This window comes from Nicotiana attenuata, unplaced genomic scaffold (assembly GCF_001879085.1).
Source record: "Nicotiana attenuata strain UT unplaced genomic scaffold, NIATTr2, whole genome shotgun sequence".
Taxonomy (NCBI): Eukaryota; Viridiplantae; Streptophyta; class Magnoliopsida; order Solanales; family Solanaceae; genus Nicotiana; species Nicotiana attenuata.
The window spans coordinates 122,219-135,110 of NW_017670747.1; the positions used below are offsets into that span (position 1 = coordinate 122,219).

The window sequence follows — 12,892 nt, forward strand, 5'->3', positions numbered from 1 at the left end:
AACGGACAATTCAAGTTTGTCGACTTTAGGGATCTCAATAATGCATGTCCTAAGGATGAATTTTCGCTGCCTATTCCCGAGCTTATGATCGACGCTGCCACTAGATACGAGGCAATGTCTTTTATGGATGGTTCGCTTGGCTATAATCAGATTCGCATGTCACCTAAGGATGAAGAGCTTACCGCGTTTCGTACTCCTAAAGGTATTTATTGTTATAAGGTAATGCCTTTCGTCTTGAAGAATGCTGGCGCCACCTACCAAAGAACTATGCAAAATATCTTCGATAGCATGCTTCACAAAAATGTTGAATGTTATGTTGATGACTTGGTGGTAAAATCAAGAAAGAGGGAAGACCACCTGCAAGACTTGAGAATGGTGTTTGATCTACTACGGATGTATCAACTCAGAATGAAACCTTTGAAATGTGCATTTGGAGTTACTTCTGGAAAATTCCTTGGCTTCGTTTTTCGATATCGAGGGATAGAGATTGATCAAGCCAAAGTAGATACAATCCTGAAAATGCCCGAGATAAGAAATATCTATGAATTGAAAAGTCTGCAAGGGAAGTTGGCATATCTTAGGAGATTCATCTCAAATTTAGCAGGGAAGTGTCAACCATTCAGTCGTCTCATGAAGAAGGGTGTCCCTTTTGAGTGGGACCATGCTTGTAGTAACGCCTTCGACAACATTAAATCTTACTTGAAGAGACCTCCAGTTCTAGCGGCTCCCATTCCTGGGAAGCCATTGATATTATATATAGCGGCACATGAAAGATCGGTTGGAGCGCTCTTAGCCCAAGAGAATAGTAAAGGGAAAGAAAATTCTCTTTACTACTTGAGTAGAATGATGAAGCCAAACGAGCTAAAGTATTCACCGATCGAGAAGCTATGTTTGGCCCTAGTCTTCTCAATTCAGAAGTTGAAACACTACTTTCAAGCTCATGTTGTCCGTCTCATTTCCCAAGAAAACCCCATCAAGTTTGTGATGTCAAAACATGTCCTTAGTGACCGACTAGCAAGGTGGTACCTCCAATTTCAACAATTTGAGATTGTGTACGTGCCTCAGAAAGCCATGAAAGGGCAAGCATTGGCAGACTTCTTAGCTGATCATCCGACGGATGATTGGGGGCTAACTAACGAGCTACCTGATGAGGATGCAATGGTCGTCGAAGTTGAACCACCTTGGAAGATGTATTTCGATGGCGCCTCACATTGCGAGGGAGCTGGTGCGGGTGTAGTGTTCATCACTTCCCAAGAAGAGGTCTTGCCATATTCTTTTACTTTAACCCAATGTTGCTCCCATAATGTGGCAGAATATCAAGCACTCATACTAGGGCTTGAAATGGCCGTTGATATGAAACAACTCCAATTACATTTTTTGAAGACTCCGAGTTGGTGATCAATCAATTGCTTGGTAGCTACAAGGTCAAAAGGCCAGAATTGCGTCCCTATCATGACTATGCACAGAAATTGATTGGATGGCTTGGCAACGTCACTCTTCAGCATGTGCCAAGGAAGGAAAATAAGAAAGTTGGCGCCCTAGCTACTCTGGCTTCAATATTGACTCTGCCCGACCAAATGCAAATCATTATCTGCCAAAAATGGATAGTACCACCAGATGGGGATGAGGATGAAAAAAGCAAGCTTGAGCGTCTTGTAGCCGTTTTTGAAGCTGAGAAGGTTGATTGGCGACAAGTCATGATCGACTACTTATGCTATGGGATACTTCCACAAGATCCAAGGAGAAAGACTGAAATCCGTCGTCGTGCCCCTCGCTTCCTTTACTACAAAGATACTTTGTATCGAAGATCATTCGAGGGAGTTTTCTTGCGTTGTTTAGGGGAAGATGAAGCGACTCAAGCAGTGCAAGAAGCACATTCTGAAGTTTGTGGATCACATCAATCGGGGCCGAAGCTGCATTTTCACATAAAAAAGAATGGGGTATTATTGGCCAACGATGGTCAAAGATTGCTTGGACTATGCCCGAAGATGCAAAGCATGCCAACTTCATTCAAATTTTATACACCAGCCTCCTGAAGTGTTACATCCAACTGTAGCATCTTGGCCATTTGATGCTTGGGATTAGACGTCGTTGGACCGCTACCGAAATCTTCTGGTGGCCACTTGTTATCTTAGTTGCAACTGATTACTTCTTGAAATGGGCGGAGGATGTCGCCCTCAAAGAAGTGAAGAAGGAGAATGTTGCAAACTTCATTCGAGTGAATATCATCTATCATTTCGGCATTCCTAGTTATATCATAACAGATAATGGCAAGTCGTTCAATAACAAATTGATAACCAAGATATGCGACCTTTTTGGGTTCAAGCAACGTAATTCATCAATGTATTATGCTGCTACAAATGGACTGGTCGAAGCATTTAACAAGACACTATGCAACTTGTTAAAGAAGGTCGTCTCCAAATCTAAAAGAGATTGGCATGACAAAATTGAAGAAGCTTTGTGGGCATATCGGACGACTCATCGCACACCAACACAAGCTACTCCTTATTCTCTTGTTTATGGAGTCGAAGCAGTTCTTCCTCTTGAGCGTCAAATACCATCCTTACAACTCACTATCCAACAAGGGCTTACTGAAGGAAAGCGCTCGTTTACGTCTTGAAGAACTAGAGGCCCTTGATGAGAAAAGGTTAGAAGCTCAACAAAGTCTCGAATGCTATCAAGCTCATCTTTCTAGTGCTTTCAATAAAAGGGTTCTCCTAAGGTCTTTTCAAGTAGGTGATCAAGTCCTTGGAGTAAGAAGACCCATTATCATTTCTCATAAGTCCAAAATCAAGTTCACCTCGAATAGGGATGGCCATATATGGTACAAGAAGCCTATTCTAGCGGTGCTTACAAGCTTGTAGATGCGGATGGTTTGTGGATAGGTCGCAGCAATGGAAGATTCTTGAAGAATTATTATCCCTAAGGAAAATGTGATCCTCGACATACGAGCCTAAACTGCAAGTCATGAAGCTCCTTAATGCAAGAGCCTAAACTTCATGTTGCTACACTCATGGCCCGCATGAGTCTAAACTGTGTACGGCCCAACAACAAAAAAACAAAGTCCGTTAGGTTGAAAACCTCGCGACAGGCAGCCTACGCAAAAAATTAGGACATAAAAAATATCAAAAAAAAATAAAAGAACTCATCCCTTTGAACTACATGATGACTTGATCCTCTTTACCGAGGTACGTAGGCAGCTTAGAGTCTCATTCTAATTTCAGTCGCATTAGTCAAAAAAATTATTGACTTTGAACTACGTGATGACTTGATCCTCTTCACCGAGGTATATAGGCAGCTTAGAGTCACATTCAGAGTTCAGTCGCATCAGTCAAAAAAAATATTGACTTTGAACTACGTTACGACATGATCCTCTTCACTGAGGTACGTAGGCAGCTTAGAGTCTTATTCTAAGATCAGTCGCGTGAGTTTAAAAAAAAGAAGAGATTGGTGTGACACGAAGTCATCATCAACCAAATTCTTGAACAATTTGTTAAAGTCAATCAAGGATGAGCTCGATCTTCATCTTCGGAATGACCATACCTTCCGAAGGTAAGATGCCGAAGGACCAGACATCTTGCAATTCGGATTCACCATACACAAGATATGATCTCTTTCGCAAAAACAAAAAAACAAAAAAAAACTAAACGTAGGAGTCTGAAAGTTTACTGCGGTTAGGCAGACTTCAAGAATTTTCTGTTGACAGCCCAAAATGAGTTTTGCTATGAAATATGTATGCGTTGTAGCTCTCTGAGTATACTTTCTAACGTAGCAAACGGAATGCAATTCCGATACTCCTAGCTCAAGATACATCATTTTTCGCTGAAAGTACGCGAATCTGAAAGTTTACTGCAGTTAGGCCAAGTTCAAGTATTTTCTGTTGACAGCTCGAAAGGAGTTTTGCTAGGAAATCCGTATGAGTTGTAAGTCTCTGAGTGTACTTTCTAACGAAGCAAACAGATTTCAATTCCGATACTCCTAGCGCACGATACGGTTTTTTTTTCCGAAAGTACGTGAATCTGAAAGTTTACTGCGGTTAGGCCAACTTCAAAATATTTCTTTTGACAGCCCAAAAGGAGTTTTGCTATGAAATTCATATGCGTTGTAGGTCTCTGAGTTTTCTTTCTAACGGCATAGACGGATCACAATTCTAACACTCCTAGCTCGGGATATGATTTTCTACGCTGAAACTATGCAAACCTGTAAAGTTACTGCAGTTAGAACAAATTCAAGAAACTACTGCAACTAATCCAGAAGGAATTTTGATCTGAAATTTTGACGCGAGGCTGCGATATAAGTCTGGTCTCAGATGCATAAAATAATTTTCAGGCTGCACTCGCCTACACCAAGATATGGTTGGTTCAACAAGAGTGGCCAAAGCTGCAAAAGGAACAAGTCATGACTAGAGGCCAACTTCAAAAATTAATTATGGTCGGTCCAGAAGGATATTCAATCTAAAACTTTTGCATGTTGCCGCACTCGATACCTGGTTTCTAGGGGATTAAGGGCCTCGTGATTTGAGAGATTCTAACTTAAGATATGGATTTTTGTTCCCACTAGAGCGTGCAAAGCTGTAAACATATGTATCTGACTTTGAGATCAACTTCAGGAATTAACTCGGACCAATACGGAAGGAATTTCAAGATGAAATTCGGATATGTCTGTATTGGGAAAAATTAAATTAATATATCGAATTAATTATGTGGTGACATATTATGACACATGGATTGGTAAATGAATGTCAGTTGGCGAAGAATAGATTAAGAGGCACGAACTTTAGCAGGCACGGCAAAAATCCAAGAAAGCCAAAAGGGATAGGTGCTCGAACCTCTTGATATTCTGAAGAGGCATCAGAAGAGTGAACCTAAATAGCAAAAGGGGTATAGATACATATTATTGAAAATTAATAGGCATTAATTACAGAAAATGTTACAGAATCTGTATTAAATCAGTTACGATTGCCAATTATAACGTTACATTAAATGCCATTAACTGTCCATAAAGACTCAATTATGAAAAGAGAAAAATGTATTACTTAGAAATAGCTATAAAAGGTAAGGAATGAACATCTGTAAGGGCACGAAATACTATTGGAATACACTGATTTATTTTGCTTTCTATTCAGCTATTATTTATATCAATGATTCATATTTCTAATTGATTATCAGTAACCCGAGTTCTTCTAAAATAAGCTTTGACCGAAATCCCGGTTTTTTGTTAAACAAATTGGTTCCGTTACCGGGAATCTGATAATTTATTCCTTCCTAAATTAATCTTTTTGTCAAATCAGTCATGTCAAATGTCAATGACAACAATCAAAGAGACCGTCAACTCCAGGAGAATCAGCAAGGTGATGGAACCCCGGTCCCTTCCCCATAAAATTCTCCTCGACAATCTCGAGAAGGAACTCCTGATGGATCTCAATCAAATGCAAATGATCAATTGGAAAATGATGAGGCTATCAACGAAGCTTTGCAAAAGTTAATCGCTCAACAGGTCAGCAAAGCTCTTGAGGCTTTCGCTAACCAGCTACCAGTTGTGCCACCAACATCAACTCCAAACAACAACACCTTAGAAAATCCTCGCTCAGGACTCGTTAACTCAGGCAGTGGGGGAACCCCTAGCGAATCTCTTGACGGAGGGTCAGGTAACCCAATTAATTCTGATTTATAAAATTTAGTACTAACTTTGCAGAGACAGCTCAAGGAACAAAGCGATCGCATAGAGCAAATACCTGAAGTACCGCCTATAATCAAGGGGATAGATATAGATAAATACTCACAACAACCTTGGAAGCCAAGTGCTGCTCCTTTACCAATTCCGAAGAAATTTAAGATGCCCGATATCCCAAAATATGATGGTACCACTGATCCACGAGATCACGTAACTGCTTTCACAACCGCTGTAAAAGGCAACGACTGGACCAAGCAGGAAATTGAATCAGATTTGGTCAAAAATTCGGAGAAACACTCACTAAGGGAACATTAACATGGTACTCTCTTTTACCTGAAAATTCTATAGATTTTTTTGCTGAACTTGCAGATTCATTCACCAAAGCACACTCGGGAGCTCAAAAAGTTGAGAAAAGAATGGAGGACATTTTTAAAATAAAGCAAGGAGATACGGATCTGCTCAGGGAATTCGTAGACAGGTTACAGCGTGAAAGGATGATGTTGCTACGTGTACCAGATAACTGGGCAGCGATGACATTTGCCAGCAATCTAAACGAAAAAAGTTCAGAAGCCATGAGGAGACTCAAGGAAAGCCTACGAGAATTTTCGGCTACAACTTGGAATGATGTTTATAACAGATACAGCACGAAGCTGCGGATAGAAGAGGATACCATCATTCAATCTCAAAGGGATGAAAAGATAAGTTCAAGGCGAGCTGAAAATGAAAAAAGGTCCGGTAAAAACAGGTACGAACCGTACATGGGACCAACAGGAAGAGACTCACGATCAAAACAGGATAACCTCAGGTACGATCATAGATCAAGAGATAGGGAGTCGGGTTCATCATCAAGGTTCGGGAAGGAACGAAACGTACGAGAGACGCGTGGTGATGACAGAAGCTCTAAGGCAAAGATCGGCGGTTACAATTTTAATGTAAGCACGTCCGAATTGGTGGCTGCTTTGAGGAGCATGGGCGACAAGGTACGCTAGCCAAAAGAAATGAGATCAAATCCAAACAGGTGAAATCCTGAGTATTGGTGCGAGTTTCACCATGATCACGGTCACAAAACGGTGGATTGTAGATTGCTGCAAGGTGAAGTTGAACATTTATTGAAGCAAGGGTATCTAACTGAATTATTTAGTGAAAAAGGAAAGCAGGCATATATGAAAAACAGACAGGAGCCCCCAAAACCCCCTTCACCAAAAAGGACTGTCAATGTCATAAGTGGGGGAAAAGAAATCAATGGCGTAACAGCGGCCAAGAAAGTTTCAAAAATTACAGTCACATATGGAAAGCGAGTTCGACGTGTTTTGGAAGAATAAAGTATTACAATTGATGATGCAGATGCAGATGGTGTCACACCTCCTTTTTACACACCCGAAGGTAGTACAAGGGAGTTTTTCCAATTTAAGTGACACTATTCGAAATGGGATTATTTGATTTAATTTTCAGAGTCGCCACTTCGAATAGTTTATTTTGGTGTCCCAAGTCACCGGTTTATTTTCAAATCCCAAATCAAGGAAATTCGACTTTCCTTTTTGAAGTCTGCGAACCAGAAATTCTAAGTAAGGAATTCTATTAACCCGGGAGAAGGTGTTAGGCATTCCCGGATTCCGTGGTTCTAGCATGGTCGCTTAAACTATTATAATTGGCCTATTATCTGATTTTAATACATGTTTTAACCTATGGTATATTTTTAACTTATTAGCCGCTTTTAATTAATTTTAGGAAGATTCAACGTTATCTAAAACACATCTTGAACCACGCCACATGAAATGCACCCGCGGTCCACGATACATTTTATTTAATGTTGTTGAGAATTGGAGTTGGGTCACATGAAATGCACACCCGAATTTAAGAAATTAATTTTAAAATAGCGCGCCTAAAGCAACTACGCACTTTCAAGTTAATAACAAGGTTTGCAAGGGCCATGAAAAATTCAACTAATGGCACACCTCGATTTCTAAAGAGTTAAAATTAATTAATTGAGGGCCATGGATTATTTAATGAAAATGGCACACCTCAAATTTTCTATAAAGGCTAATTAGTTTTGTGAGGGCCATGGGCTTATGGAAATTATTGTAGAAAGAGGGTAGTGTTTAGTTTACATGACAAGGCCAATGGTATATCTAAGTTGTGCAAAATGTTCATTAAATAAGATGACTCAGTTTATAGAAAGTGAAATCGTCCAAAATCGTACTCCTACGACCTAAAGGTCCTAAACGTATAGTCAAAATTAATTAGCAATGTAGCAAACTCCGACCTCTAAGTGATCATGAAGCATGGATGATCCTGGAGTAGCTTTTAAATAATCAAACAAGTGAAACCAAACTTTAAAATTTACTACCAGAAGAATTACTTTACAAACACAAGCACACAACCAACATAAAAGGCATCCACGAGCTCTATTTCAGATCACCAAGATAGTGCATAACCTTTAAAACAATAGACTTAGGCTCAGCGAAAAGTATCACGAATAATGTATGAAAACAGGGCCTAAGACATCCAATTATTCAAGCGACAAAAATGTGGCCTAAACAAAGAAAAACTTTTCTCTAATGCTTTAATGAATTTATCCAGATATTCCTTCATGGTCTACCTATCAGACAATTTGAAACTTAAAACTTCGATATATGGAAAGAAAAGGAAATTAACTTCATACTTCATCTCCAGATATCATCCAACCAACAATTAACATTAAGCTAGAATAAAATGAGTAGAGGATTGAAGAATTGAACCTCAGTTAGAGCTTTCCGATTAATTGAGTTGCGACAATTACACGGACTTACTGCTGGGAAGGAAACCGGGTCAAAACAAGGAGACCGACGAGCCAAACCCAACTACGACCTCGAAAATCCGACAGAAAACTTCAACCAAAGTACCAAACTCCATTTTTTGTAGTGAGAATGAACAGAATTTTATTTTTGATAATTTTTATACAAGAAAATTAAAACCGAAAATCAGAAGAGAATTTCTCTACTTTGTCCAAAAGACGAGCTCGCCGGACAGGAAATGGAGGGCGCTTCTTTTGTTGAAGACAGCCGGCGGCTCCTCTTTCTTGTGTAAGAATCCAAAATTGTTGAGTTGTTTTCCAAATCCCAAAAGCTAGTTGCCATTTTTTTTTTTGTTTTTGAAATTAGGATCAAAGATCCTTTCTCCAACAAAGGGCGATCGCTGCCTTTTCCTTTTTTTGGTGTTGGAAATTTTGAGATTTCAAGCTAATGGTTGCCGTTCTTTAGAAGTCCAAGAAGAAGTTCTATTTTTTCTTGCTTTTTGTTTTCAAAATGAAGAAGAAAACTCTAGCCTTGATGGAAAACGGCTGATTGTGTTTTTAGGCGTAGGTCAATTTAGGAAGTATGTACTATTATATAGGGGTATAGATTAGATTAGGGGTATGGGCCTAGAAATTATGTGCTTGCGAATTATGGGCTAGGTCCAAAATTAGGCCTAAAAATAGGTTGCTCGAGCCCAAGTTTTATTCTTTCCCTGTGAACGAGATTAAAAATGCGATCTCCTTTATTAATTAATCCTACTTAAGCAAAATAACTATTATAATAAGACTGACCGTTAAAATAAACTATTTTTTTTTTAGTATTTTTCAAGATTAAAAATGACTACAAAATATTAATGGAACAATTTTTTGTAATTTTTATTTTTCTTGTAATAAAATAAAGTAAAAGAGTACAAATTAATTAAAATAGCTATATTGGGCCTAAATTAAATATCTACGTGCTAAAATATGAAAAATCTTGGGGAGGATCAAAAATTACATGTCTACAGATGGCTTACTAACCCCACACAATGACGCGCTGGTAATATCTTTATTTGTACATGAAACTAATGTGAAACGAGTTTTGATTGATCCAGGCAGCTCCGTGAATATCATTCTATTAAGAGTGGTGAACGAAATGCAAGCTGAAGATAAGCTGATACCCAAGGCGCAAACCTTATCTGGTTTTGACAACTCGAGCGTTGTAACAAAAGGTGAGATAATACTCACTACATTCGCAGAAGGAGTTGTAAAAGACACGAAATTTCCGGTGGTTGAGATGGACATGGCTTACAATATGATCCTCGGTAGACCATGGATTCACGAAATAGATGTTGTGCCATCTATTCTGCACCAAGTTATTAAATTCCCTTCACAATGGGGAATACGACAAATTCGTGGTAACAGCAAGCATCCAGGAGCATCAATTCCGTAGCAGATTCAAGTGCAAAAAATGAAGAAAAATAGCAATTACAGAATTTAATTGAGGATGATGCAACACAAATCTCAATTGAACACGGGAAAACAGATGTAGACTCAAGGCCCGATATCATCCAAGAGCCAGAGGAAAATGAAAACATCAAAAAACGATTGAGGAATTGGAAGCTGTAATACTATTCGCATCCCGGCCTGAGAGGAAAGTCTACCTTGGGGCCAACCTCAGCCAGGAAATGAAAGGTAAGTTGAGTGAATTTTTGAAAACTAACGTAGATTGTTTTGCCTGGTCCCATTCTGATATGACAGGGATACCTCCGGAAGTGATGACCCACAAGTTAAATGAAGATCCATCATATCCACCTGTCAAACAAAAGAAAAGAAAGCAAGGATCTTTTAAAATTCAGGTGATTCAAGATGAGGTACAAAAGCTTTTAAAAATTGGGTCCATCTGCGAGGTAAAATATCCAAATTGGTTAGCTAATACAGTAGTGGTACCTAAAAAGAATGGTAAGTGGAGAGTTTGTGTAGATTATACTGACCTAAACAAAGCTTGTCCTAAAGATTCTTTTCCATTACCGCATATAGATCAACTAATTGATGCCACTGCAGGACATGAATTGTTAAGTTTTTTAGATGCATATTCTGGGTATAATCAAATCAAAATGGATCCCATAGATGAGGAAAAAACTTCATTTATAACATACAGGGGGACTTACTGTTACAAAGTAATGTCATTTGGTCTCAAGAACGCTGGAGCCACATATCAAAGGTTGGTGACTAAAATGTTTCAAGAACATTTAGGGAAAACCATGGAAGTCTACATAGATGATATGTTGGTCAAGTCGCAACAAGTAGGGGATCACATCCAACACTTGTCTGATACATTTCAGATTCTCCATAAATTTAACATGAAGCTAATCCCCGAAAAATGTGCATTTGGAGTTTCATCAGGTATTCTTGGGATTTCTTGTTTCTAACGTGGCATTGAAGTAAATCCTGCGCAGATTAAGCTATTGAGAAATTCTGATACACTTAACAAGTAAAAAGAATGTACAGAGACTAACGCGGAGAATAGCAGCCTTGGGAAGATTTATTTCCAAATCATCAAGAAAGAATGCTTCAGGTTCTTTTCAGCTCTTAAAAAGCAGGATCAATTCGAATTGTCTGAGGAATATCAGCAAGCACTTAAAATGTGAAAATATACTTGTCAAATCCACCGTTTCTCGCGAAGCCAAAAGACGGGAAGAACTAACTCATCTACCTTGATGTTTCAGAAAGTAGCGATAAGTGCTTTTTAGTTCGTGAAGACCAAGGTAAACAGTCTCCAAATTTATAGTTAGCAAAGTCATTATTAGATGCTGAGACTCCGATATCCTCATCTAGAAAAACTTGCACTTGCATTATTATGGCATCTAGGAAATTAAGACTTATTTTTCAATGCCATCCCTGATATCTCTGTAGTAAACTGCTTACCCTACGTAATATATCTACATGAAACAAGAGTTATCTAGTAGGAATTACCAAAGTGGGCCATAGAACTAAGTGAATATGACATGACGTATCAACTCTAGAACAGCAAATAAAGTCGCAGGTGTTAGCAGATTTTTGTGGAAGATTTTAGCCAAGGGCAACTAGACAGCAGAAAAAAAAAGACTACTAAGTATTTCATATGGGTCTAATCCAGGAACTGACTTTAGTTACTGATGGTTCTTCAATAGTAAAAGGGGCGGGTGTAGGTATTATGTTTTGGTACCACTACAGGAGAAACCATACGACAAGCTATAAAATGTCACCCTATTACTAACAATGAGGACGAATATGAAGCTGTGATTGCAGGCTTAGAACTGGAACGCGAGCTTCGCATAGAACAGGTTGTAATCAAAAGCGATTCATAGCTCGTAATTAACCAAATGTTGGGGACTTACACAGCCAGAGAGGCAGAATGCAGCAATACCTGGAAAGGCACGTGATCTGGTTAGCAATTTCAAACCTGTAAAGTCGTGCAGGTACCCAGAAGAGAGAAATGTCGAGGCACACGCCCAGCTAATCTTGTATCTGTGCAGAAGTAGAATAAATGATTAAAATGCTGTCTGTATTCATTTATTCCATTCAGTACTTGATCAAAGACTAAAACGAGGTAAATGTTAAATAATTTACTTGGATTGGAGGAACGAATTGTCACCTGTTTTTTGCAGTATGGAATATTACCTGAATGATAAGAAAAAAGGCTCAAGAACTTCGCAAAAAAGCTGCTCGATACTGTTTAAAGCAAGGTAATCTTTATTGTAAAATGTTCGGTGGTCCTCTAGCAAGATGCTTCGGCCTTCTCAAACAGAATATGTGATGAGAGACAAATACACGAGGACATTGTTGGAATCCGCGCCGAGGAAGATCTTTAGTAAAAAACTATGATTAAGCCGGTTATATTTGGCCAAAATTGGAAGAAGACGCGGAAAAGTTTGTGGCTAAATGTGACAAGTGCCAAAGATACGGTAGAAACAACATGCATAGACTGCCGAATTACTACATTCAGTCATTGCACCATGCCTTTTTATGAAATGGGGGATGGATATCGTGGGTCACTACCGCAAGCACCAAAGCAAGGTAAGATTTTTGTCCTCGTACTTACTGATTACTTACTAAATGGGTTAGAAGCAGGAGCTTTTAAACAGGTACGAGAAAGAGGTTAGAGAATTTCATTTGGCGAAAACGTCATATGCCGATTTGGGGTACCAAAGGAAATCGTATGTGATAATGGCCCCACAATTTATAGGTCACGCAAATCACAGAATTCTTTCAAAGTTGGAAATTATAAAGGATAACTTCAACGCGTTACATATCCGGTGGGTAATAGGGCAACTAATCAAACAAATAAAATCATTATCAAAACTTGAAGAAAAGATTGTGGAGGACTCCAAGGCAAATGGCCAGAAGTGTTACCCGGGGTCTTGTGGGCTTATCGAACAACCACAAAAACAAGTACGGGAGAAACACCGTTCTCACTTGTATACG

At 39.0% G+C, this 12,892-nt stretch overlaps 1 protein-coding gene across 1 annotated transcript; it reads left to right on the top strand.

Annotated features, from left to right (window-relative positions):
* The first annotated feature begins 372 nt into the window (after positions 1-372).
* On the top strand, positions 373-2,620 carry LOC109242945. Its single transcript, XM_019409840.1, has 3 exons — positions 373-1,225; positions 1,384-1,679; positions 2,057-2,620. Exons 1-3 carry the CDS (start codon positions 373-375, stop codon positions 2,618-2,620), a joined length of 1,713 nt encoding a protein of 570 aa, XP_019265385.1.
* The last annotated feature ends 10,272 nt before the right edge of the window (positions 2,621-12,892 follow it).

Coding starts and splice junctions, on each gene's coding strand:
- LOC109242945 (XM_019409840.1), top strand. CDS start 373: ATGGTGTTTGATCTACTACGGATGTATCAACTCAGAATGAAACCTTTG. Junction 1,226..1,383: donor CTCACATTGCGAGGGAGCTG/GTGCGGGTGTAG, acceptor CATTTTTTGAAG/ACTCCGAGTTGGTGATCAAT. Junction 1,680..2,056: donor CCGTTTTTGAAGCTGAGAAG/GTTGATTGGCGA, acceptor ATCCAACTGTAG/CATCTTGGCCATTTGATGCT.